General features: G+C 30.2%; 8 protein-coding genes across 9 annotated transcripts; 4 read left to right on the top strand and 4 right to left on the bottom strand.

Moving 5' to 3' along the window:
- Window positions 1–227: 227 nt before the first annotated feature.
- On the top strand, window positions 228–1,361 carry LOC119677600 (methyltransferase-like protein 23; the record flags this gene model as incomplete). Its single annotated transcript, XM_038089007.1, is given in 2 exon segments — window positions 228–530; window positions 586–1,361. Coding segments are annotated over 2 exon segments (834 nt in total). The 3' UTR covers window positions 1,180–1,361.
- LOC119677601 (28 kDa ribonucleoprotein, chloroplastic-like) lies at window positions 873–1,493 on the top strand. Its single transcript, XM_038089008.1, has one exon. The coding sequence runs from the start codon at window positions 1,191–1,193 to the stop codon at window positions 1,449–1,451; it is 261 nt and encodes an 86-aa protein (XP_037944936.1). The 5' UTR covers window positions 873–1,190; the 3' UTR covers window positions 1,452–1,493.
- Window positions 1,494–1,510: 17 nt separating this feature from the next.
- LOC119677598 (dihydroorotate dehydrogenase (quinone), mitochondrial) lies at window positions 1,511–2,994 on the bottom strand. Its single transcript, XM_038089006.1, has 3 exons — window positions 2,804–2,994; window positions 2,532–2,741; window positions 1,511–2,467 (listed from the first exon to the last, which is right to left on the bottom strand). The coding sequence occupies exons 1-3, from the start codon at window positions 2,840–2,842 to the stop codon at window positions 1,511–1,513; spliced, it is 1,206 nt and encodes a 401-aa protein (XP_037944934.1). The 5' UTR covers window positions 2,843–2,994.
- Window positions 2,995–4,935: 1,941 nt separating this feature from the next.
- On the top strand, window positions 4,936–5,615 carry LOC119679300. The gene is made up of 3 exons (XM_038091568.1): window positions 4,936–5,197; window positions 5,263–5,418; window positions 5,485–5,615. Exons 1-3 carry the CDS (start codon window positions 5,051–5,053, stop codon window positions 5,500–5,502), a joined length of 321 nt encoding a protein of 106 aa, XP_037947496.1. The 5' UTR covers window positions 4,936–5,050; the 3' UTR covers window positions 5,503–5,615.
- Window positions 5,616–5,668: 53 nt separating this feature from the next.
- LOC119679299 (S-adenosylmethionine mitochondrial carrier protein homolog) lies at window positions 5,669–6,923 on the bottom strand. Of its 2 annotated transcripts, XM_038091567.1 has the most exons (5): window positions 6,828–6,923; window positions 6,673–6,725; window positions 6,354–6,620; window positions 5,882–6,297; window positions 5,669–5,829 (listed from the first exon to the last, which is right to left on the bottom strand). In XM_038091567.1, the coding sequence occupies exons 2-5, from the start codon at window positions 6,715–6,717 to the stop codon at window positions 5,706–5,708; spliced, it is 852 nt and encodes a 283-aa protein (XP_037947495.1). In that variant the 5' UTR covers window positions 6,718–6,725; window positions 6,828–6,923; the 3' UTR covers window positions 5,669–5,705. The 2 variants fall into 2 exon arrangements, with proteins under 2 accessions (XP_037947495.1, XP_037947494.1); XM_038091566.1 differs by lacking the exon at window positions 6,828–6,923 and having other exon boundaries at window positions 6,673–6,812.
- Window positions 6,924–7,321: 398 nt separating this feature from the next.
- LOC119679298 (another transcription unit protein-like) lies at window positions 7,322–9,757 on the top strand. Its single transcript, XM_038091565.1, has 5 exons — window positions 7,322–7,435; window positions 7,495–7,606; window positions 7,662–8,313; window positions 8,375–9,031; window positions 9,098–9,757. The coding sequence occupies exons 1-5, from the start codon at window positions 7,417–7,419 to the stop codon at window positions 9,698–9,700; spliced, it is 2,043 nt and encodes a 680-aa protein (XP_037947493.1). The 5' UTR covers window positions 7,322–7,416; the 3' UTR covers window positions 9,701–9,757.
- A 579-nt stretch (window positions 9,758–10,336) lies between these two features.
- Window positions 10,337–11,185, bottom strand: LOC119681728 (CDC42 small effector protein homolog). Its single transcript, XM_038094994.1, has 2 exons — window positions 10,817–11,185; window positions 10,337–10,743 (listed from the first exon to the last, which is right to left on the bottom strand). Exons 1-2 carry the CDS (start codon window positions 11,060–11,062, stop codon window positions 10,735–10,737), a joined length of 255 nt encoding a protein of 84 aa, XP_037950922.1. The 5' UTR covers window positions 11,063–11,185; the 3' UTR covers window positions 10,337–10,734.
- An 8,594-nt stretch (window positions 11,186–19,779) lies between these two features.
- Window positions 19,780–20,545, bottom strand: LOC119682672 (DPH4 homolog). The gene has a single exon (XM_038096161.1). The coding sequence runs from the start codon at window positions 20,517–20,519 to the stop codon at window positions 19,830–19,832; it is 690 nt and encodes a 229-aa protein (XP_037952089.1). The 5' UTR covers window positions 20,520–20,545; the 3' UTR covers window positions 19,780–19,829.
- Between the last annotated feature and the right edge of the window lie 4,154 nt (window positions 20,546–24,699).

Genomic DNA, 24,699 nt, shown 5'->3' with positions numbered 1-24,699 from the left:
AAGCGCCTGTGAATTTATTAATTATATATATTGAATGTATGTTTTATATATATATGTTATAAATATATGTTAAATATTTTATTAAACAAAATATGCACAAACTTAATTTAATTCCCATGTAAATGATTATGTACTTTTGATTGCATAGGCAACACTGACAAAGATGTAAACAAAAATCTAACAAAAGCGAATAATAAATTAATATAACTTCAATATGCAAAAACAAATTATTTTATTACTAAATTAATAACTTATTTTGCAATACAAAGAAGAAAAAGAAAATTTTTATTATGACAAGTGGGCGGTTTCAATTAAATGAAGACAGTGACGATAATACAACAAATTCGACATCGTCAGCAACAAGTAGCGTACCGCCGTGTCCGCGCAGTGTTAACAGCGATTTAATAGAGCACATACGAAAATTTACATTCTCTACCATAAGCACAAGCTCAAACAACGGCGTGAGCGTTGAACAACTTAAAGAAGGAACTACTGATATTCTAAATAATTTAGAAATAAAAATACCTGAGGTAATATTATAAACATAAAATTTTATGGTTATCTAATACTCTGGTTATATTGCAGTTACTACAAGGAGGTTATTCCTTTTACACGTGGCCTTCTGCATCTATACTTGCTTGGTTTCTTTGGGATCGTCGTCAAGCTCTTACTGGAAAGTACATATTGGAGTTAGGTGCAGGTACCGCATTACCAGGCATTCTAGCAGCAAAGTGTGGTGCTCATGTGACTCTTAGTGACAACTGCATATTACCAAAGTCACTTGCACACACAAAAAAATCTTGCCTAACCAATAATCTCTTACCAGGACAAGATATAGAAGTAATTGGATTAAGTTGGGGTCTTCTCTTAAGTAGCGTGTTTCTAATAAAAAATTTGGACTTTATAATAGCAGCTGATTGCTTTTATGATCCAACAGTGTTTGAAGATATAATTGTGACCGTATCATTTTTACTGGAACGAAACCCAAAAGCAAAGTTTCTATTCACATACCAAGAACGAAGCACAGATTGGTCTATTGAAGCATTATTAAAAAAGTGGAACCTTTGTGCTGTACAGGTTAATATTGATGATATTGGTAAGTATTCCGGCATAGACGTTTTGGAATTTGCTGGTGGGCATACAATTCATCTATTAGAAATTACAAGAGAACAGATTTAAAGAAATAAAAAATGTCTGGTGCCACACGCAACATTTATAAACTTTTTGTTGGCAATTTGCCTTGGACTATTGGCAACAAGGAGCTGCAGTTATATTTCTCTAAATTTGGGCACGTTTCATCGGCGCAAGTTGTTTTTGATAAACAACAAGGACTTTCAAAGTCTTATGGCTTTGTCACGTTTAGCACTCGAGATGGTTTTAATAGTGCATCCAATCAAAATACACATACTTTAGAAGGGCGGGTACTGAATATACAAGCCGCTAACAATTAAAATTTATGAAATAATTAATAAATTCAAATGTATAATTTTTAATTGTAGTTATTTTATTTTTAATTTAGATACTTTTTATAGTTATTACCAACAACTTCTTCAATATTATTATATCCTCTTTCTTTTAAAATATTTGAGAGTTCACTTTTTATGCGTGATACTACTGGTGGACCATGGTATATAAAAGCAGTGTAGAATTGCAAATATGATGCTCCAGCTTCCAACTTTTCAAATGCATCATCCCCTGAGGCAATACCGCCTACACCAATAATCGGAATTTTTCCATTTGTAAGGTGATACATTTCTGCAATTAGTTTAGTGGATTTGGAACGTAATGGTGCACCACTTAAACCACCATTTTCTTTAGCTAATGTCGTTTCTTTTAAATCACTACGGTCTGTTGTAGTGTTCGATACAATTAAACCATCTATTTGCGATTTCTTTTTAGTAACAACCTCAGCGATGTCTTTCAAATCTGCTTTACCCAAATCCGGTGAAATTTTTAGCAATATCGGCACTTTGTTATTTACCGGCAATTGAGAGCGTTCCACTAATACACCTTCCAGTAGTTGTTCTAAATCTTTTTTTTCTTGCAAGTCGCGTAAACCTGGTGTATTTGGGCTGCTCACATTTATAACTAAATAATCGGCAATTGGGCCAAACATTCGTACACCTTGTGTATAATCATTTAAAGCAGATTTAGACTCTTTATTTTTACCCAAATTTACGCCAATTACACCCTTGAAGTTTTTATTATTTTTAAGTTCTCTTAAACGTTCAAATACAGCTTTATGGCCATCACTATTGAAACCATAACGGTTGATTATAGCTTCATCTTTTGGTAAACGAAAAACCCGTGGAGTAGAATTGCCCGGTTGCGGTTCTGGAGTAACCGAACCGACCTCAATTAAACCAAAACCCAATTTATCTAATCCTTCAATAGCTTCGGCGTGTTTATCAAATCCTGCTGCTATACCAATTGGGTTAGAAATTGTTCTGTCAAAAAATGTGGTTTTCTATAAGAAAAATAACTCAAATGAATATGCTTGGACATATTACAGCATATTACATATTTTTTACCAAATTAATATCGTCAGGTAGATTTTGTGTTCGAAAAATATTGTGTTTACATGCAAAAACAGCTAATTTATGACTAGTTTCAGCGGGTAAATGTCTGACAACCGGCATAATTACTTCCGTATAGAATTTCTCATTGCCTTTATATATGCTGAAACCGCTAAAAAACAAACCGGCACCTGTAGTTACCAAAACAAAAGACTTTATCTTGCTCTGCAACAATATAAGAAATTAAAAACATAAATTGAAATTAAAAACATTCAAAAAATTTATACCATTTTCGTAGTCCCCTTTGTCGCTGCTGCTGTTGCCATCGTGCTCAATTTATTGTTAATTATATCACAAAAGCCAAATTCCTGTCGTCGCAGGTTTTAATTTTGAATGTGAATGTCAATAAAAAGAATGCATATAAAAAATTATTAGAAACTGACAGCCGAATGTCAGAAAAGTTTTATTAGTGTTGTAGAAAATTACAAAATATTTAATGAAATATTTTTTTTTCAATTACCGACTAATATGTATATGGTTACTCAGTTATGATAATATTTGATCTGACATTAATACTGTTAGTATAATTTAATAATATAATGATTAATATATTCACAATATGTCTATTAAATAAATTGTTTTATCAACATATATTCTATAAATTATGAATAGAATAAGTTTTATAAATTAAAACTTATTTACATATTCTAATATATTAATTATATATTTTATCCATAAAAAACTTTTCTTTTTTATGTTAATCAGTTGCATTTTGATGTTAATCAGTTGCTTGAACGACCCAAAATGCGTATTCTGATTAGTTTGTTGTGTGCAAATGCCTTGGCAGCACTAGTACCATCAGCAAAAGCAAAACGTATGCTAACAGTGAAATACTCAAATATTTGTAAATTTTAATATCATTTAAATTTATCATATAATTTATCATATAACTTAAATTGCAAACGTGTCATATATCAAGAAGTAGAATATTCAATTTTATACTTTTTAATTATATTTTAACCCTTTAAAAATAATAGTTTTACTGAATTTTATTTATTAATTTATGTTATTATTTTTTCATTTTCTTTTGAAGACACCCTATGCTCATAGCGCCGACACTTGGTACTAGCAGCACTATTAATCAAATTTTCACTAATCTGAGAATCTCCGAAATAGAAGATTCTCTGCTTAGTTTCTTTTTTGTATGCAAATTTTTGTTGTAATCATCTAATAAGCAACTAATCAGTTACCTGAATACCTCTTTTATGTTTTATGTGCCAAATATGTTTAATTCCGATCATTTCCCTTTGCTATTGTTTTCAAAGTTGAATTTGAATGAGAATTTGACACTAACAGCCCACTTTATTTTACATTGAACAACAACAATAATTGCGGAGACGTGACTGCAATTATAACATGCACCTAAGTAAGGATGCACGAAAGCTCTTTGTTCGGTTAATTAAGCTTCATTAGCAAATCAAATAAACTGCTTTAACGAAGGCAATGGAAACATACTATAATTCCAACTTCCCGTCTTCTTACCACAGTATCTTGGCAATTATTTGAATACCCGATGCAGCTTAATGTTTGATATATCAAGATTCGAATTTATAAATTCTATATTGATTATACAAATAAAAAATTTAGAAAAAATATTAAATTTTACATTAAGTACACATATGACAATTGGAAATGTAAAAATATGTAAATTTATAACACGTTACCTCAAAAACTCAAGTTGTATGGAGGTATAGAATTGTTGAAGCCGTGCCTGAACATCAACAAGACTTAAAAATAAGTCTTGTCGTGAACTTAAATAATATTCACAATTAGACGGGTATATTTGTTAATCGTGGCACTGAGTATTCACAGGTAATCGTACCTGTAAAAATTCGTTCGTTCGCAAGCGTTCGCTTTGGTGTTGATGCATCTTTATGTAAAAATTTTGTATACTACTTGTTGCTAGAATGTAAAAGCTTACAAGATTGAAACTTAATATTTGGAGAATTGAACTATATCGATATATAGTGTAACCATCAAAGTTGATTAGAATAATCAATTTAAGCAAAGTCCAAATTTAAGGAAAAAAATTAAAAATGTAAGCAAAATAAATATTTATATGTATATATGTGGTAAAAGATTATAGTTTCATGTACAGTACAAAATAAAGTTCAAGTAATTCTAAAATTTATAGTATTTTTATTTTTTATAATAAAATTGATAATATAAAAATTTAATATTTTATTATTCATCATTTTAATAATTATTTAATAATTAATAATATTATATATTCAGAATTAATAATAAAAAATATGACTATAGTGGAATACACCAACCTACGTTTTTTTTGAATCGCATATGACATCCCCTAATTGTCATATCTATTCATTTTCTTTGTTCGATGTTTGTTATAAAAAGTACTTGTATGAGTATTCCTTGGTTGAAGTTTTTTATTATATAGAACAGCTGTTATTTTATCTTTGGACAATTTAATTTTAATTACAATAGAAGCTTTTTAAATAATTAAGTACGTAATGTCTTCGGTGTTAGTCTCAACTACGTCATCAAATTCAAATATGTTAGAAAGCACTACAGTTTCCCCGGAAGAAAAGGATTTAGGAAGTCTTAACATAATAATACCTTTCGCTGTTTTTCTTGGTATTTTGGTATTATCCGCACTGGTATGATCTCAAATCAAACTAAGAACTAAGTATTATATTAGATTTATCATATTTTTAAAAAAAAGGTTTATTTAATGACGAGAAATCGGAGAAAGTTGTCTCACATTTACTGTAAGCGAAAAGTAAAGCGTAATCTATTATTAAACGATGATAACATAACAGACAACGAAATAGACGATCCAACAAAGTGGCTACTTGCTGGAAAATTACATATTAATCAAGTAATTATATGATTTTAAACATATTAAAAATTAATTTAATTAATGTCTACTCATTAACAAAAATAGCAAAATTATCAAACATAACTCTTAAAACGAAGAATGGGACGTTGAAAACAACAATTCCATTGCAATATTTATGATTAAGTCAAAATAAGCAAACAATATTTTTAACTAGTCTGACAGTATTACAAAAGATTAACATAAAGTACAAAATTTATATAAATATAACAATTTTAATATAAGTATGTATATGAACATATAACAATTTGTTTTTTTTTTAAATATTTTTAAATATTGTTATGCGGAGGTGAGTTGGTATCAAGTACTCTTGTGGTTAAATCATAGAAACCAAAGAAAAACGCACCGCCTAAAGTAATCCACAGTACTCTAGGCACGATGCCTGCAAATAGCCTAAAAAATATAACTTAAGAAATATGAAAATTTTAATTATATAACAACATACCCTGAAATACCCCTTTCACGGTGTATATTTCTTAATAAGCGTAAAATGTTTAATTTAACTGCAGCACTACCTTGTTCTGCTAGCATTATGCGTGTTTTAACAACATCGAGTGGTGTTGTAATGGCTGCAGCAATACCACCAGCCAATGCTCCACAAAGTGCTACAGTAAATGGAGTCGAGGCAAGGCCAGTGCAATTCGTCCAATTTGATTTAAAATATTCCCATAGAGGAAATTGTATTAAACTAAATGGTATTTCACGTGTTATTGTTGAACCAAAGCCACGATAGAGACCTTTACGTAGACCTTCTTTTTTGTATGCATTCCAAAGAATTAGAAGCGCTGAATTTTGTTTATTACTTAAGGCCTGGCGCCGTTGTTTTGCAATTTCAACTGGGACCCGTATTAGACAAGCCAACTACAAATATTTGTTGAAAACATATTTCACAAACACATATTTTTATAAATACTTACAACTTCTGCTGTAGAAGCAGATAACATGTGCACATACGGTGAATTGTGTGTGCTAGTAATTCTACTTAAATTACTCTTTAAACCCTCATAAGTACAAAAGAATAAAGCCGCTGTAGGCGCACTACCTGCCGCAGCTGGTGCTAAGCCTTTGTATATTCCACGAAACCCACCAGACCGCCAAAAACCCAATTCACTTTGCAATCGTGTCTTAACAGTATCAATGGGAAATAAAGCAATATCCACAACAATACCAGCTACTCCCCCAGCCTAAGGATAATTTGTATTAGTAATTAAAGAAATATAAACGAGGTTTTGTTACCATTAGGGTGTGTAGTGAATTATATTCACTTGATTTTTTGTCCATTGGAACTTCTATAGCACATTCAACATAATTTATTATGGAGATCACGAATATGAAAAAAGGTAAAAATTCCATTTATATTTTAATATTTACAACATTTTTGTTTTATGTACCGATTGAATTTAAACAAGTTATTGCCTTTTTTCAAATCACTTGCATCAAATGGCACGCTACATGCATCCTCTTTTTAAAACATATGATTCATACATGTATGATTCGTCTCAAAACAAATACCGACTACTTTTAAAGTTCATTAATGTAATTTTTTAGTATTATGAAAATGAAAATGGTTTAGAAATTGCACCGTATATAATTATATAATTATATGAATATATAATTATATGAATCAGATAAGTTATAAAAAAGAGTTATAAAAATTATGCCATACTTTTCTAAATTTTACAAAGCTGGTGAAAAGTAACTGTGCATAGCATTTTACCGCTTAAATAGTTACATGTTTCATAAATCTCTGCTTTTTATTTTACTTATAAATATATTTTATTTATATTATATTCATTCGTTTAATGCATACATTATGATACAGCCAATATATTTTCTACAGCACTATTAATACGGTTACTTCATACAAGTTATGTCCATACAAAAGAGTAGTCGTTTGTATAATGCACTAATTTCGTTGTGTACTAATTTTTTCGTATTGTAGAGTTTATTTATAAAATAATAAATTAATATATATATCCAATGGTCAATTCAGATAGTGGTTAGTTGTGATTAAGAAAGTAAATGAAATTATAATATTAATTACATTGATTTTTAAAGGGTCAGAGTCGGATTCTGGAGATAGCGGCAGCCGAAGCGGCTCTAGTAGTCGTAGTGTTTCACCGCAACCAATAACTAAAGAGGGACCAGCTTCAGAGCGTCATGAGGAAGGGTATATGATTTTAGTTTTTGAAATAAATTGTTTTTTTTAATATTTTAATGCTCAGCTCGCCTAGAAGTCAGAAATCAGGAAGTGGAAGCGAACGTTCTGGTTCACAAAGTCGAAGTTCTCGTTCACGTTCACGTTCGGGTAGTGGTTCAAGAAAATCACATTCTCCATCTAGAAGTCGTAGTCGAAGTGGTTCAAGATCAGCAAGTTCAGGTAGTCATCGATCTAGTTCTAGTGGTAGTAGGCATTCTAATTCAATTGGAAGTCCTCACTCACCAAGATCAAAACATTCGCCAACGCCGGAAAAAGAAATCACTGAAAAACCTGCAATTGAAACAATAAATGATGGAGATTCCCGTTCACAATCACCAAATTTACAAATAGATGATGGTGGTAACAGCAGATCTCGTAGTGGCTCTAGAAAATCGCATTCACGTTCTCGTAGTGGTTCAAGAAAATCTCATTCACGTTCTCCACAAAAGAAGTCACGTAGTCGGAGTCGAAGCCAATCTAAAAGTCCATCACGAAGCAGATCAGGTACTCCATCGCATAAATCACGTAGTGGTTCGGAATCAGGTACTGATAATGAAGGCAACAGAAATGTTGCCAAAAAACGCAAAGCAGTTTCTAGTGGTTCTGAATCTGATAAGGAAACTACAAAAGAACCGAAGAAAAATCGAATTGTGGATAGTGACAGTGATAGCGATGAAGTAAGAGAGTTAATTTTTATGTTATAAATATATTTTCTTACTAATTTTTAATTTAATTTAGCCTACTAAAAAATTAGATGCTCAAGACATATTTGGTGATGCCGACGATATAAGCTTATCTGAAGATGATGAAAAGAAATCAGTTGCTGACTCGAGAAATGGTTCAATTAAAAGTCGTTCACGTTCTAAATCGAGATCTCGTTCCCGTTCAAGTTCACGCCATTCTGGCCGTTCTAAATCTCGTTCAAAGTCACGTTCACGTTCCCGCTCACGATCACGTTCGCGAACACCTTCCAAATCTCCAGAAAGAGGCGAAATTGTTCAAATGAAAGAAAATGAACCAGAACAAATCCCTGAAACTCGTATTGAGGTTGATATACCACGCATTGTTACAGATTTAGGAAAAGATTTACATTTTGTTAAATTACCAAATTTCTTGTCTGTGGAAACAAGACCATTTGATGTTGAAACGTATGAGGATGAAATTGATGAGGAAGAAACAATGGACGAAGAAGGTCGACAACGCATTAAGCTTAAAGTTAGTAATACCATACGTTGGCGTGAAACAATGAATAATAATGGAGACATGATTAAAGAATCAAATGCTCGTATGGTGCGCTGGTCTGATGGTAGCATGACTTTACATTTGGGAAACGAAACATTTGATGTGTACAAGCAACCATTGCATGGTGATCATAATCATATGTTTATACGTCAAGTAAGTGATGAAAAATTATTTGCTTTTCTATGCACTTATTATAAATTATTATAATTTTATTCTAAGGGTACTGGTCTTCAAGGTCAAGCTGTGTTCCGAACTAAACTAACTTTTAGGCCACACTCTACGGAGTCTTTCACGCACAAAAAGATGACAATGTCTTTGGCAGATCGCTCACAAAAAACAAGCGGCATCAAAATACTTACACAAGTTGGTAAGGATCCGACAACAGATCGTTTATATAACTTAAAGAAAGAAGAAGAAAAATTAAGACAGGCTGCTCGAAATCAAAATAAACCGCAGCCTAAGAAAAAGAAGGCAGGCGTACATGATTTACTTACTAGCGCAAATACTTCGTATCATCAGGATGAAGGAAGTGATGATGAGAATGTAATCTCTTTGAGTGCTATAAAAAATAAATACAAGAATAATGCAGCGGGCGGTTCTGGAGCTGGTAAAGAAAAATCAGCAATTTATTCATCCGATGATGATGATGGCTCAGATTTTGAAGTGAGACGGCATAAAAAGGTTGGTAAAGCTAAAGCACTACGAGATTCGGATAGTGAATCTGATGCAGATCAAGGCAGTGAAAAAGGTGCTGCTAGTCATTCAGATAATAATGACGACGCCAAATCTGGTGGCAGTGGAAGTCACAGTGATGACGAATAAATAAAACATGTTAATAATACAATTATGTTTAAATTATATTAAAATATCTTCAACTAAATACATGTTTTTTTTTTAAATAAAATATGTTCATCGGTTACATATCAAGGTACACATTTATTGATTTATATATATATATATATATATATATATTTATATATTTCAACTTTTAGAGTAAATAGTTTTTTTATTAAATACCTTTTACATTAAATAATAATACAAAATGATTCTTAACACTATTAGCTTTAGACTACAAATTACTATTTCTTTCAGTTTTAATTTAATTCTTCAAATAAATATTGGCTTTTTGTGCGTTTAAAATGCAACAAATTTTTAAAGATTTTTATTTTAGCATTTTATTTAAAGCTAGTACATTAGAAAATTAAAATGCTCATATTTAACATATTCGTTAAGGCAGTTTTTGTAAAATAAAAAATGCAAATATATTTTGTAGAAATGAAATAATTCATTTGAAAAAAATTTGCAAAAATTTAAGTACAAATTATTGTATTAATGTAAACTGTTTTGATAGCAAGAGCTCAAAAATTAATTATAATTTTTCACCTCATTAACATGTTTATATTTTTTAAAATTATTTTTTGAGTTAAAAGATTAATTTAATTAAAAATGTTAATTATGAAAATGAAAAATAGTTCAGTTTTGAATATGTTTTGCATATGTTATAAATGCACTCAGTCAAGACGTATAACGATTGTTATTGTAACATTTTAGATTAAACAATATTGCATAGTTTTCGTTATTAAAATTAAGTTACTGTAATATTACTACAATTATTAAAATTAAATTCTCGGCACATTTTGATAGCTATACATTTTCAACATCCTTTAAATAGTATTATATTGTTATTTCATTAAATCTATAAACTTAGAATTATAGACGTAACTCTGCGAGCATTTCCAAATACTTTTTATACGAGATATACGAGATTCATGTGAATGACCTTTAAATTGCACTGCTCGCTTGCGGTTGCAATTATTAAGAAATCTTCTTCAATATATGCATAGCATTTGTCATAATCAGCAAGCCTAAAATTTAAAAACATTAATTAGAATATGTAATAAAATCAAAGCATCAAGCATCAAGCATCTCACTACAGACCTGCAATCGAATTGAATTCATCTCGTAGCCACCTTTACTTTGCATTTGCGTTTGTATTGCGTTCAGGTGATTTGTTGATAATTCTACATCACCAGAACCAATGTGTCCAGTGTGCACGAAATTTGTTGGGTTGCCTATCATTGATCGATCGATTCTCAAACGTTGATGTCTTCTACGTGTGGGTGATTGCTGTTGTTGAAAGCAACAGGTAAAGCATTGCATCCAAATATCACCAGTTGAGGCCATTTTACTTTTAATGGAAGTAAAACTATTTTGATTAACAGGAGCCACGATTTTATTTCAACTTTAAAACGGATGTGGGATGAAAACTTAAAAGTGATTTAACTCCTTAAAAACTCTCAAATCTGCAAATCTGCAAAATTAAAAAAGAAAAAACAAAAAATAAAATTAAACAACAGTTCAAATACTTAAAAAGTTATATTTTATTTATTAAATAAATCAAATAATATGAAGATATATTTATATCTATATATATAGATAGATATACATGTGGATTTATATAGATAGATATATATTATCTATGAGTATCAAAACTATAGTCTATGTAACTATACTAATAGTCAGGTGAGCAGCAAATAAGTCATCTGAAATACATGTGGTTCAGGGACGTATACCAAATCGCTTCTGGATTATATCAATACTAATAAATATATCTTTATATAGTAATAAGGTTACTACAGCACAGTAAATAAAAATAAACTGTAGAGCTTCAAATATGTTCTGACTGTACTGTTTTGTATGTTTGTAAAAAAACATTGTGTAAACAGTACACTAAATAAAGATCGGAATATATCAAACATTTGTAGTGTTTGTGTTCATGTTCACAAATCTTTCTCATATGTCTACCAGGTGTACCGGTATGAAGTGAGCGTAAAGATACATGTGTGAAATATATTTAGTATACATCAAGTCATTGAACAGACAACATCATATTTTTTCATCGTGTTAAAAATGTCGAATTTTGTACCAGAAAGTGATGATTTGCGGAAAGCATTAATTTTTTGTTTTCATTTGAAGAAAAGTGGTGCAGAGTCGCATCGAATGCTTGTCGAGGCATATGGTGATCATGCTCTATCAGAAGCAACATGCAAAAGATGGTTTCAACGGTTCAGAAATAATGATTTTGATGTGAGAAATGAAGAACGTGGAAGACCGCCAAAAAAGTTTGAAGACGCCGAATTGCAAACGATATTGGATGGAGATGACACTTTGGGTCAAAAGCAAATGGCAGAAATGTTAAATGTTGCACAACAAACAATTTCTGACCGTTTAAAAGCTATGGGAAAGATCCAAAAGTGTGGAAAATGGGTGCCACATGAATTGAATGAAAGACAGATGGAAAACCGAAAAAACACTTGTGAAATTTTGCTTCAAAGACACGAAAGAAAATCGGTTTTGCATCGGATTGTTACTGGCGATGAAAAATGGATTTATTTTAAGAATCCTAAACGGAAAAAATCATGGGTTAATCCGGGACAACCATCAACATCGACTGCAAAACCAGATCGATTCGGCAAGAAGACAATGCTGTGTGTTTGGTGGGACCAGAAAGGTGTGGTGTACCACGAGCTCCTAAAACCTGGTGAAACCGTCAATGCTGGTCGCTATGAACAACAAATGATAAATTTGAACCATGCATTGATCGAGAAACGACCAGAATGGGCCAGAAGACACGGCAAGGTAATTCTGCTCCATGACAATGCACCTGCACACAAAGCAAAACGGGTTCAGGATGCAATCAAAACATTTGGCTGGGAGCTGCTACCCCACCCGCCGTATTCACCAGACTTGGCTCCTTCCGACTACCATTTGTTTTCATCGATGGGACACGCATTAGCTGAGCAGCACTTTGATTCCTACGAGGAGGTCGAAAATTGGGTGTGGTATCCACAAATTGCCAGAAAGGTGGTCAAAATGTGTAGAAAGCAATGGCCAATACTTTGAATAAAATGTTTTTTACTTTCCTATTATTAATTAGTGTTTTATTTTCACCAAAAAACGCTCATTTCATACCGGTACACCTGGTATTTGTACACCCTAAAAAGTTCACTACGTTTATGAAAAGAACGTTATAAAATTCACTATGTTCGTAAAAAGAACACTAAAATTTTTGTATGTTTCGGACATAAGGTGTACACTATTATAGTGTACTATATATTTTTGGTCACTGACGTAAGGAGCGATGAAAATTAGTTAGTAAATTTGAATACGATATTTAGGTATGTGCTTTTAGTTGAATTAAATTCAGTAGATAATCAAAAGGAGATGTGCGATTGTAAGATATGTTATGATAAATATAATTAATTACTAGATATCTATAAATTATTTTTGATATAAATATTTAATTTGAAAATGAATATTAGTTTATAACCATATTCTCAATTAATTAATGTGGATATGTTTTGATTACAATTTATTACAGGTAATTCATATAAATCCTGTGATCATATATGAAGGTATCAATTTTTACAAAAATATAAGCGCTGTGTAATGAATTTTCCTCTCCACAGAGTTTTTTTTGTGATAAATTTACTATCATTTAAAGGCGATAAATAGTCTGAGGAAATGTCAATTTCCTTTAACATGGAAGATGAAATTCCAAAATAGACCTGTGTTTAAAATAGAGCATTTAATAATAAATCCACATAACTATCATACCTAAAAAACGATAGCTCATTAATAGAGTGTAACATATAAATTTAATTTAAAGGCAGACAGTAATATATGTATACAAAAACATTAGATTCTAATTCATATGTAATTTAAGCTATCATAGTTGTATGATTAGGATTAAGTTAGATTTCCAGTAGGTTCGGTTAGGTTGGATTGGCGACTAGGTGGGCAAAGCCCACTTTAACACAAATAATGACCCGTTGTTCCGTATAACTGATTAGCGTTGTTCATACGCAGACCAGATGTATTCTTGGAAAGACTGCAGTGGTCAGTATATGAGCAACGTTAAAAGGCACAACCCAACTTATGTCAAAATAATGAATTTCTTTTTACAACTTCTATTATATATGTATATTGGCTTAATATGTCCGTATAACATTAAAAATTAATTTTATATTATTTTAGTTAATTGAGTTTTTGGTCGACCATACAGCTGTTTCGAGTATTGTCAAATACTGACCACCCATCATCAGTGGTCTTGGAATAATTATTGTATTCAATTATTCGTAAATAATTTTTTTTGAGACTGCAAGTACCAGGAATCGAACACGTGTACTGCCAAATTTGAAGCGCAGAGTCAGCGCTCCTTCATCTTGGACTTGACTTTTATGTTCGCACATTTTTCTGGAGTTTTTGTTAATTTGCTGTGAAAGATTTATTAACAAATTTACTTGCTGTGTTTATATTAGAACAAAATCATAGACCAGCTGTAGAATAATTGTATTAATTAATTATATTTTTTTATTTTATTATATATTTTTATTATTGTTAAATTTCAATACTATTCTGTTTGTTCGTTAAACCCTGTGAAATTTGATTCAACATGTTGTGCCACTGAGTCAACGTTGAACTTGACATACGTAGTTTTTTCAAACACATTATAAAATATTATAAGTATTTGTATATGGGATTAGGTTTTTTAGTATTTGCAATTATATATAAGAATTGTTGATGATTTATTATAAAAATCATTTTATAAAGTTGCACTATGTCTTTTAAATTAATTAAAACTTGGTGAGTCTGATGAGTCTGAACAGTTGATTAGGATTGACTTAAGTGTTTAGTGTTTTAAGTATTACATTTTCTTCGAGTAATTATTGAGGTTATTAATCAATGAAGGTGAAATTCATTGTTTACCTTTAAAGTTTCGGAGACTTCTGTAATTTATAGATTTGGTTACCTACTATGTTTTATGTTTTTCTACTACTTTTTATTGATAATTATATATTAGTTTTGTTAGTTTATAATTGTCTAACAAAGCTTTTTATGAAATTGCTTTAAATGAAAGTTTTACTATTAAATGGTTTTCTCTTAGTCACAACACTACCATCGACTATCCAATAAGACACAGAAAATGTAATTAAGTACTGTAAAACAAATTTAATTATCCATTGTTGTGGGTAATTAAAAATCTATTTGTACTTCGTTTGCCGGCTTAAGCCATGTAACATTATTTTGATGCTCCAATTGAGAGCGAGAAATGCAAACTTCTGGGCTAAAACTCACACTGTACGACTAGTTTCGCTAAACTACACATGAAATTTAGTTTGTTTAAAATTAGTGACAAAATTTCACAAATAGCTGATTTAATACTCAAATCGGGTAATTAACACAACAGAAAAGTGAAAAAAATGAAAGTGTTGAAAGCACGTAGTCGAATTGCTGACGTTGTACGAGTAAGCTATGATTTTAGTTACACGTACTTTAATCTCATAATCAAAACCGATATACTTTTTATTAAAAGGTATAAAAACACTATATTATTTAATAAGATTTAAAATTTTAATATATTTACATATGGATTGCTGTTGAAATATTAAATACTTAGACAAAATGAACCAGTTTCTAAAAGTTGGATCAAAAGTCAAATTAAACACTATTTTATTGAAATTTATACTGTTAACTTAAATACAAAAGCTGACCTGTACAATTCTGTTAATAGGTATATTGCAGAAAAGATTTAAAAAATTTATGACTCAATTTCAATTCAAATTCATGCATCATCATTCTGGGCTTAGAGTCTCTAAGCCCTGTTCCGTCCATAAAAAGTAGTATAGAACCTACTTTACAGAGTTTTATTGCCCCTTTCATAAACATATACATCCCCAAAAGTCTATTCCGTCTCTGAATCTTCATTTTCTTCGCAGAATGTACAATTTGCAACCGTATATATGCCCAGTCTTGTAAGTTAGTGTTTTAGTTTACAGTGTTCTGTTAAGATTCCTGCGATAATTCTAAGTTTTTATTTTGATAACTCCATATCTTCTGGTATCTCCTATTGTCTTAGGTACCAATAAGTGATTTGGATTTTTCTAATACTTACAGATTATCCCAGTATTCCTTTTTATTTTGGTTATTCTCATTTTTATAAGAGAAATATATATGATAACTTAGTGTGATAACTTGTCACTCTTATCAAATACGGGTAATATATAGAAACATTTGAATATGTCAAAAGAAATACAGTTTTTATGGCCATATGAATTGTATGTATGACAAAACCATAACTTAAAACGAAACCTTTTTTAGAGTACGGTTTTTTTAAAGCACCTGATGTGCATTTATTATTAAGGAACTTCTTAGTGACGAAAGCAAATTTAACAATAACAACTTTAAAAAAATGTAGAACTTTACTTATCTAAGTGTTTGTTACAACAGTATCGTATTCTAACCTATCTTTAATAAGCATCAAGAGTTAATAGATACAATATTTAACATATTTATAATATTTATTTAGCAGCACAGCAGCTAAAAATTTTCAATATCTTGATGTTAACATCACAACAGAAAACAATAAACCAAAGATATAGGTTAAAGAATACTATGTTAATATGTATAATATTATTTCGATTTATTTTGTAATTAAATTGATATTTAACGTCCGTTTTCACGAAAGAAACTAAATTCTTGATATAAACTATTGTTTTTAAAAGAGGTTTTTATGGAACAGTAGTGAATTGCAACAAAAAAATTTATTTCATTCTTGATTTTTGGAATTGGATTTTAAAGTATACTTAGTTTTATGTAGATACGAAAATATGTTTATCTTATATATAAGTTTAACTGAGATTGATGACAGGTACCATACTAGTAACTAGATAGGGTACCATACTAGTACTATATAGTCAAAAAGGACCATAACGCAAGTATTAGTTTTGGCAAATTGTTTTTTATTTCCTGTTGCTTAATACATCTTCACAGGCTACAATTACAAGAACATAGGCTTTCATGTCCTGCACTTCTATTTAAACAGAATGGGTCTGTTAGCGAAACCAGAATGTAGTCTCTGTATGTAAGAGTATCAGGCCACTCAGGTCACATTGTCTGTGACTGTCCGACTTTGATTGGGCATAGTTAAAAGAGTACTGGGTCATGTTTTTCGCCACGTCTGGGGTTAGGAAAACCTGTACAAGAGATGTTACAAATTCCAAGGGGCAAAGTACATTGCTGTTCGATCCAGTTTCGTTGTTTATCCAAAAGTTCAACCATGGTCGCACATATATCAAATATATTATTTATAATATTTAATTCAATTCAAAAAAGTGAGTTATGAAAATATTTCAAAACTAGTTCAATATATAAAACAAAAAAAAAAGCCACATAAATACACTAATTTATATGAAGATAGTGTCTCAAATACAAATATTATGTCACAAAAAATTGTAAAATTTTTTCTTTACTTATTGTTATAAAATAGTAATTTCCGATTTCCATGTATGTTTTATTCAAAAGTTCCCTTGTGCATATCAATAAGATAGTTACGTACAAAATTTAATAGAAAAAACTATAAAACTTGTCAGTTATAGATATATACGGGTGTACGGGATATAAATAAACAATATCATGTGTAATACTTCTTTGTGTAGATTGTTTTTAAATACATATTTCGTCTATCTATTTTTCTTTGAAATTTCCTTGTTTATTTTAAAAATATTTTTATTCATATTTTTCTTCTATCATGCAAAACAGAATCTTTATAAAATTTAATTACATTTTAATACATTTAATCATCCACATGTAATCTAATATTATTTTCAATTTCGTAATAAGTTTTCCATTATCTTGAACTGCACATATGCAGTTGTCTATTAGTTGCACAATTGATAAGAACCTTAGGCATGAGCAATACTGTAAGGGTGGATATATATGTACATTCGAAATATAGCTGTAGAATATAAGAAATTAAATGCTTATTTCTTAAAAATGCAAGAATTTAACTGCCAATACCATTTTTATACAAATAATTGAAACTAGTATAGCTAGATTCAAAAATAAAATATTACAATAAATTAAATTATTACAATAATCCGAAAATCACTGTTTTTCCACATAGATATTATGTTGATATTTCGATTAATTATAATAAACGAAATATATCAGTTTGTTCTATACATAAATTAATTAGGTCTGACACAAATCCATTAGATCTGCTAAATTATGTCATTGCATAGGTTTAATGCAATTATTGCAGCAACAATTGCATTGTCTTTGTCACTATTTATATTACAATAAACATTATTTATTACAATAGATGCTTCAGCTTAGATGTAAGAGTCTTATTAGGTCAGATTGATTATAAATATAAATAAACTTCAAATTGTGCAGTTTAGTACTTTTATTCAATTAGGATTTTTATACGTTAGATATATATATCTAATATATTATATATATATAATAATATATATATATAATAATATATGGTATATATATAATAATATATATATATAATAATATATATATATAATAATATATATATATAATAATATATATATATAATAATATATATATATAATAATATATATATATAATAATATATATATAACTGAAAATATCCTATCGAAGCATCCGACGCATATTCCAAATAAGCTCAAGGTGAACTGTTACAAGTTCTAAAAGATATAAGATCTTACACCAAAGCAACAAAAAGTGAGACTCGGAAGAGCTAAGAAGTTGTTACACTTGCACGAACGTGGAGAATTTTCAAACATTGTGTTCTCTGGCCATTATTACGAATAGCCACCCAAAGTAATTGCGTAGCTGTGACCGCCGATGGACGCTATCAAATCGTTTTCATCAAGCCTGATGTCAAAGTCAATGCAATTTATTATCGGGAAAATGTTTTGAAAGTCGCTTTAAAGCCTATATTTCAGTATGCAAATATTTCGATATAGGCCATGGACGTTCCAACAAGACTCGGCACCGGTCTTATAAAGCTCGTATGTACCAAGAATGATTAAAAATCATGTTACACACTTAATTTTGTTCACATAATGGTTATCGAATTCATCAGATGCAATTCCGATGGATATCATCTGGACCTTATTGAAGAGCAAGGAGAGGACTAAAATATATGTCAGTATGGACACGCTAAAGAAAGCCATGGGTAAAAACACCGGAAGATCACATTCGTAAAGTATGTAACTCATTTTTTAACCGAATGAAGGCCACAGTCAAGGCAAAAGGTGGCCAGATCGAGCTAAAGAGAATGGATTCTGAAATTTTGATTAGTTCGACAAATTTCCAAAATTTCACACAAAAAAATATTGTCACTTAAATAGATACTACTTCAATCGCGTAACCATGTCTATATGTATATATATTATTATTGTCCTGACCACCAACAAGTACTTAAGCTAAAATCCAATGTTTTTGATATTGCTACTAAGTTATGATATTCTGATATTCTGACACACTGCAGCAGCTGGCAAGCAATAATAAAGTGACACTGTGCTGGGTGCCTGGTCACACAGGAAGTATCAGTTCATAAAAATTACATTATTTTTTGACAGATCTAAGCTTTCTTTCTTGGTTTTCTGTACTCAATGAGAACAGATTCTTGTTGTAGTGTTTGGTATTACAAACATATATTAATATTAGATGCAGTTTTAAAAATAGTTTGATGTTCCAGTGCATCATCATAAAAAATGTTTTTTTTTCCTGTATGAGCTGTAACTTTTATCTGAAAAGTGGGATTGTAAATGAATTAAAGAAAATGTCTGTTCATGTATACTAAACATGGAACAGGCATCCTGCAGCTATAGTTCATAAGAGGTTTTAGTTGTCGTAAAATGTATTTAATAATTAGAAACTCTTAGCTTGAAAGAGGTCAATAGCGGTGACTTAAATTCTGGCTCTTTTATATTATTTTCTTGATATATATTTATTTTGCTTTATTCAGATGATTAAGAATATCTACTATAAATAATGAGTGAATTGATATAATGTAATATGCAGGATATATAAGTACGTGAAATAAATTTCAATTTTTATTAATTTATTTATAATTTTTTATTTGCGGTTTATTGCGAACTTTTTCGTTTCATCCATTTAATATAACAACTAAAGAACATTCGTTGCACTCAACAATCACTTCACAATCACTGCGTTTGTGGTTAAAAATTTCATTGTCCGCTGACTCATCCACAATATATTGACCGCCACAACGGCAATCATATGTATAGTATGTATCAGACGTAGATATTCCATTTTCGTCTACATCAACATCAACAACATCATCATCATTATCATTCGATTGATTAGTATTGGCAAGATTGATTGTATTATTACCGCTATGTTTTTCCATATCGGCTAATGTGAGTCTCTCGAAGACGTTGCTGTGCGTTTGAAATTTTGTCAACAGCATTTCGGCATCATAGAGTTTACGTTTTGTGGGATCTTTGAGTGTATTCCATGCTTCATTTATTGCCACAAATTTTCTATCGGATTTAGCATTTAGGTCACCATCAACAATATCAGCAAAATCTTTACTATCTGTTTTGTTATTTTCTTGAACATCATTAACAAAAGCATTGCCGGCTTCTGCTTTCATTGTTGCCATTGCTGTTGCTGTTGCTGTTGTTGTAGAATTTGTATCTTTATGCGCATTAATATCTTGTAGTAATTTATCTGGATGACATTGTAGAATTAATTGTTTGTAATTCTCTTTTAATTCTTCATAGCTTGCGTTCGACTGCGAATTTAAAATTTCATAAAAATTGCGTGTTGACATCTTTACGCTCTGCTTAAGATAAGCTTTTATCTGGAATTTAAATCAAAGTTTTGAAAATTTTAAATAATTAAAGTTAAAATGTACTTACTTACGTTATTGTCAAATATGAAAAATAAATTGAATGTTTGTTAAATGCAATTTTTAGACACTAATTAAATTGAATGTCCTGCTTACGCACGCAGAGACACACCCAAAAAGCATTCTTTAATACGAGCCAAGCCCTTTCATTAATTCATTTCAATGCGATAATATTTTTAGAATGATAACATTTCCTCTCCAAGAGCAAAGACCTTAACTACTTGCAATATTTTGAAATGCAATGTTTTTTTATCAATATTATTGTACATATTGACTGAAATATGTATTTCAATATTTTAGTTTTAATTTAATAAAATAATATAGACACATAACATGCACAATAACAACATTATATCTAAAGATTTCATACAATTTGATAACTTCTTAGATACATTTTTATTTTTCTGCTCCCCCTTTGTTTCTTATAATAATAAACATTTATTATTATGAGATAAATTGAATATTATTTGAAATTACCATCAAGGCGTCAAATATTTAGTGAATAGTAATAGTGAATGTTAATTAATCGCAGTTTTAATGGCTAATTTTAAAAGTCCATGGATGCAAACTTGAAAAGCGTTTTTAATGGAAAATATTTCGATTAAAATTGATTGATAACTGAATGAAATTTTAATGGTTGGAACTAAAGGTTCATAGACCCAAACCCAACTAGTTATTCCAATGGCATTTGTTCGATAGTTTACCAAGCCAATAGCTTAGCTTAAACATCCCGCTCTGTTTGAAGAAATCAAAAAACTATAAAACATTGGAAACTTTTTATAAAAAAGGACTTATATAAAGTTGAATACGAAAGCTATATACATTGTGACCGAAAGGTTTTCGGAGGTTCTCATTTAAAATTCGCGCGCTGTATATTTTTCGATATTTTAAGTTTATGTAGTTTGGCAGACTGTCCCTTAATTACTACCAAAAATGAGCGCGATCTGTCGGACAGTTCGTTTACGGCAGCTGTTGAAACCAGTTCACCTCAGTAGTGCGTTGCGAAAAAAACAATGGAAAAAAATATTGAACAAAGAGTTTGCATCAAATTTTGTTTTTCGAACGAAATTTCGTGTGCAGAATCGTTGCGAATGCTACAAAAGGCTTATGGGGAATCAGTTTTATCGAAAACTCAAGTTTATGAGTGGTACAAAGCCTTTCAGGACTGTCGTACGACCGTCGAAGACATGCCGCGTTCTGGACGACCTTCGACCTCTACCACCGACGAAAACATTGAAAAGGCAAAGGAAATCGTGTTCAAAAATCCTCATGTGAGTGTTAGAGAGATAGCACGAGAGCTAGGCATCGGTCGTGAGATGGCTCGTTTGATTTTGGTGGACAATTTGTGTATGCGACGTGTCAACGCCCGGCTTGTTCCGATTCACCTCAATTTGTTCAACATTATCAACGATTTTAAGGCCAAACATTCAATAAATACCATCGAACAGCCACCGTATTCACCTGATCTTGCACCGTGTGACTTTTTCCTGTTTCCCAACCTCAAATTACCACTCAGAGGAACGCGTTTTGAATCCATAGAAGACGTAAAACAGAATTCGCAGAGGGAACTCAAAGCCATACCGGAAAGCGCCTAATAAAAATGTTTTTATGATGGAAGAAACGTTGGCATTTGTGTATCGCTTCTAAATGGAGCATATTTTGAAGGAGATAAAATAAATATTGATGAAGATTAAGAATTTTTGCGTTTTATTTATTTTATGACCGGAAACTTCGGTCACAAGGTTAAATAGTTTTCATTTTAAAAGTTTACTTTAAAAGTCTTTACAATATTAAAAATAAATAAACTCTAAACGTATAAAACATTATAATCGGTTGTTTTTTAAACGAGTGACCAGACGATACTAAATCAACCAATAAATTTGAATAGAGGGAGCTGTAATTGCTACTTATGATCATAATTATTGCACGAAGCGATTATTCATGAGTCCATATCATCATTTAAAAACATTGAAAACATTACGAAAATAAACTCTTTTCGAAGTCATTAGCAGATATTAAATAGTTTACAGAAATACATAATAAATATTATCTTCGAATCTCAAAAACAAAAATACTAACATTTTTAGTCTACATCGACTGAACTTATATGTATAAATGATTTTTTACCAATTCAATTTTATCTTCATACAATAAGTAAAAAATCTTGAAATCTACTATCTGAATTTCAATTAATTAAAAGGGGATTTAACAAAGAAATTTATTTGAACTTAACTTCTATACAAAAAAAAAAAACTATAAGATAGTAATCCAAACATACTTCGTCTAACAGTCCTAGCTGATTTTGCCCCAATATCAAAATTTTCATTGTATTCATAAATATTGCTTAATATCTTAGGTTAGTAAAACATCTAAAACAAATCATTTGAATCTAATGAATTTATGTAGATCATATATAACAAAGGACATTATGAGAATTATTTGACCATAATCTCTCTTTAAAAAAGAAATCTTTTCATTATGATGACTATTGTTTCATTCACAAATTCTGTTGTAAAATGTAACTTTTGAATTGTTTTTTTTTGCAAAACGTTTAGCTAAATCACCATTCTTATTTTATTTTTTAATTTCTGGTAAATTTACTAAAGCTTATTTATATTAAACATATGTTGAAACAAAGGAAACTCTGATTTCTAGAAAATTTAATACTCGAAATAGTTGTATGTATGTTGTAGTTCACTACTTTTCGAAACCTCTCTGCCAAATATACTAATTTCTATTAAGTAAAATAGTCACTTCCGTCATAACAGACGTTAATTTTATCTTATAACAGAAAATTTTTATAAAAATATTTCCATTTTTTTTTTATTTATCACCGACTTATCACTCATATAATGTTAATTACCACCAAATCACATTATTCACATTATTATTCACATTATAGAACCATTGATGAGCCAGCAGTGTCAAAATAATAGCATAACTTATCTGAAAGTTCTTATTAAGAGAGATATACGTAACTTTGCGGTTACGTTCATCTTATCTTGGAACTAATATGTTCAGTAAAATAAAGTTTACACTGCTCTCAGTTATAGAGAACGTCCATAACGTCTCTTAAAGAAACTGTTCGTAATCATAACTAAAATCATAACTACTAAACTGAACAAATTTTTGTTCAATTAGGTCTAAAGATTAACAAAGTATTTCATATTTTTATGCTTAAAGGATAGTCTTATTTATTTCAAAAAAAAAAAACCTACTAACTGTAAAATTTAGATAAACCAAGTAAGTATATTACCCTCGCATCACTATTGTCAAACAAAAAGACTTACTAACAGTAAAATTTAGATAAAACAGATCAAACATGTAGATCACCTCTCGCATCACTATTGTCAATCAAAAAGACCTACTAACTGTAAAATTTAGATAAAACAGATCAAACATGTGGATCACCCCTGCATCACTACTGCCAACCAAAACTTTGAAATAATTAGAGAAGCCGTTTCGTTATGAGTAGCAAGCTTCTTTCAATAGACAATGAATCTTGCATTTTATTTTAATTAAGACACGCAGGATGGAAAAATTAATTTAAGATCGAATTTTGATCATATATGGAAAATGCGATTAAAAAGCAACACTTTTTATTGAGGACATTTTGGTTTTTTTTATCTGTAAACGACGGAAACCGTTGTCAATGGAGAAAGATGTATAAACCTTAGACTATATTTAAGTAGAGTGTATTTTAGATATATCATACCGCACTCATAGATTCAAACTTTAAAATTAGAAAGATATTTGCATCGGAACTGGAAAGAGAGTTATCTCAATAGCACAAATTCTTCCAATAATCATTTGTATTACTTAAACTGACAAACTATCAACACCACGGAATGCTATTATTTACTATGAAATAAATGAAATATTGTACTTTTTTTAAACTAAGTAAACATTATAGGAATGTATAACTGAGGTGCGCTGACTCTGAGCTTCAAATTTGGCAGGACATGAGTTCGACTCCTGGTACTTGCATTCTCAAAAAAATATTTACGAATATGTTAATTATACTCGAATACTCGAAGCAGCTGTATTGTGAGTCAAAAATTCAATTAATTAATATAATATAAAATGAATTTTTGTTGTTGTA

This window comes from Teleopsis dalmanni, chromosome 2 (genome assembly GCF_002237135.1).
Source record: "Teleopsis dalmanni isolate 2A chromosome 2, ASM223713v2, whole genome shotgun sequence".
NCBI lineage: Eukaryota > Metazoa > Arthropoda > Insecta > Diptera > Diopsidae > Teleopsis > Teleopsis dalmanni.
This window is presented reverse-complemented; position numbering and strand designations above follow the sequence as displayed.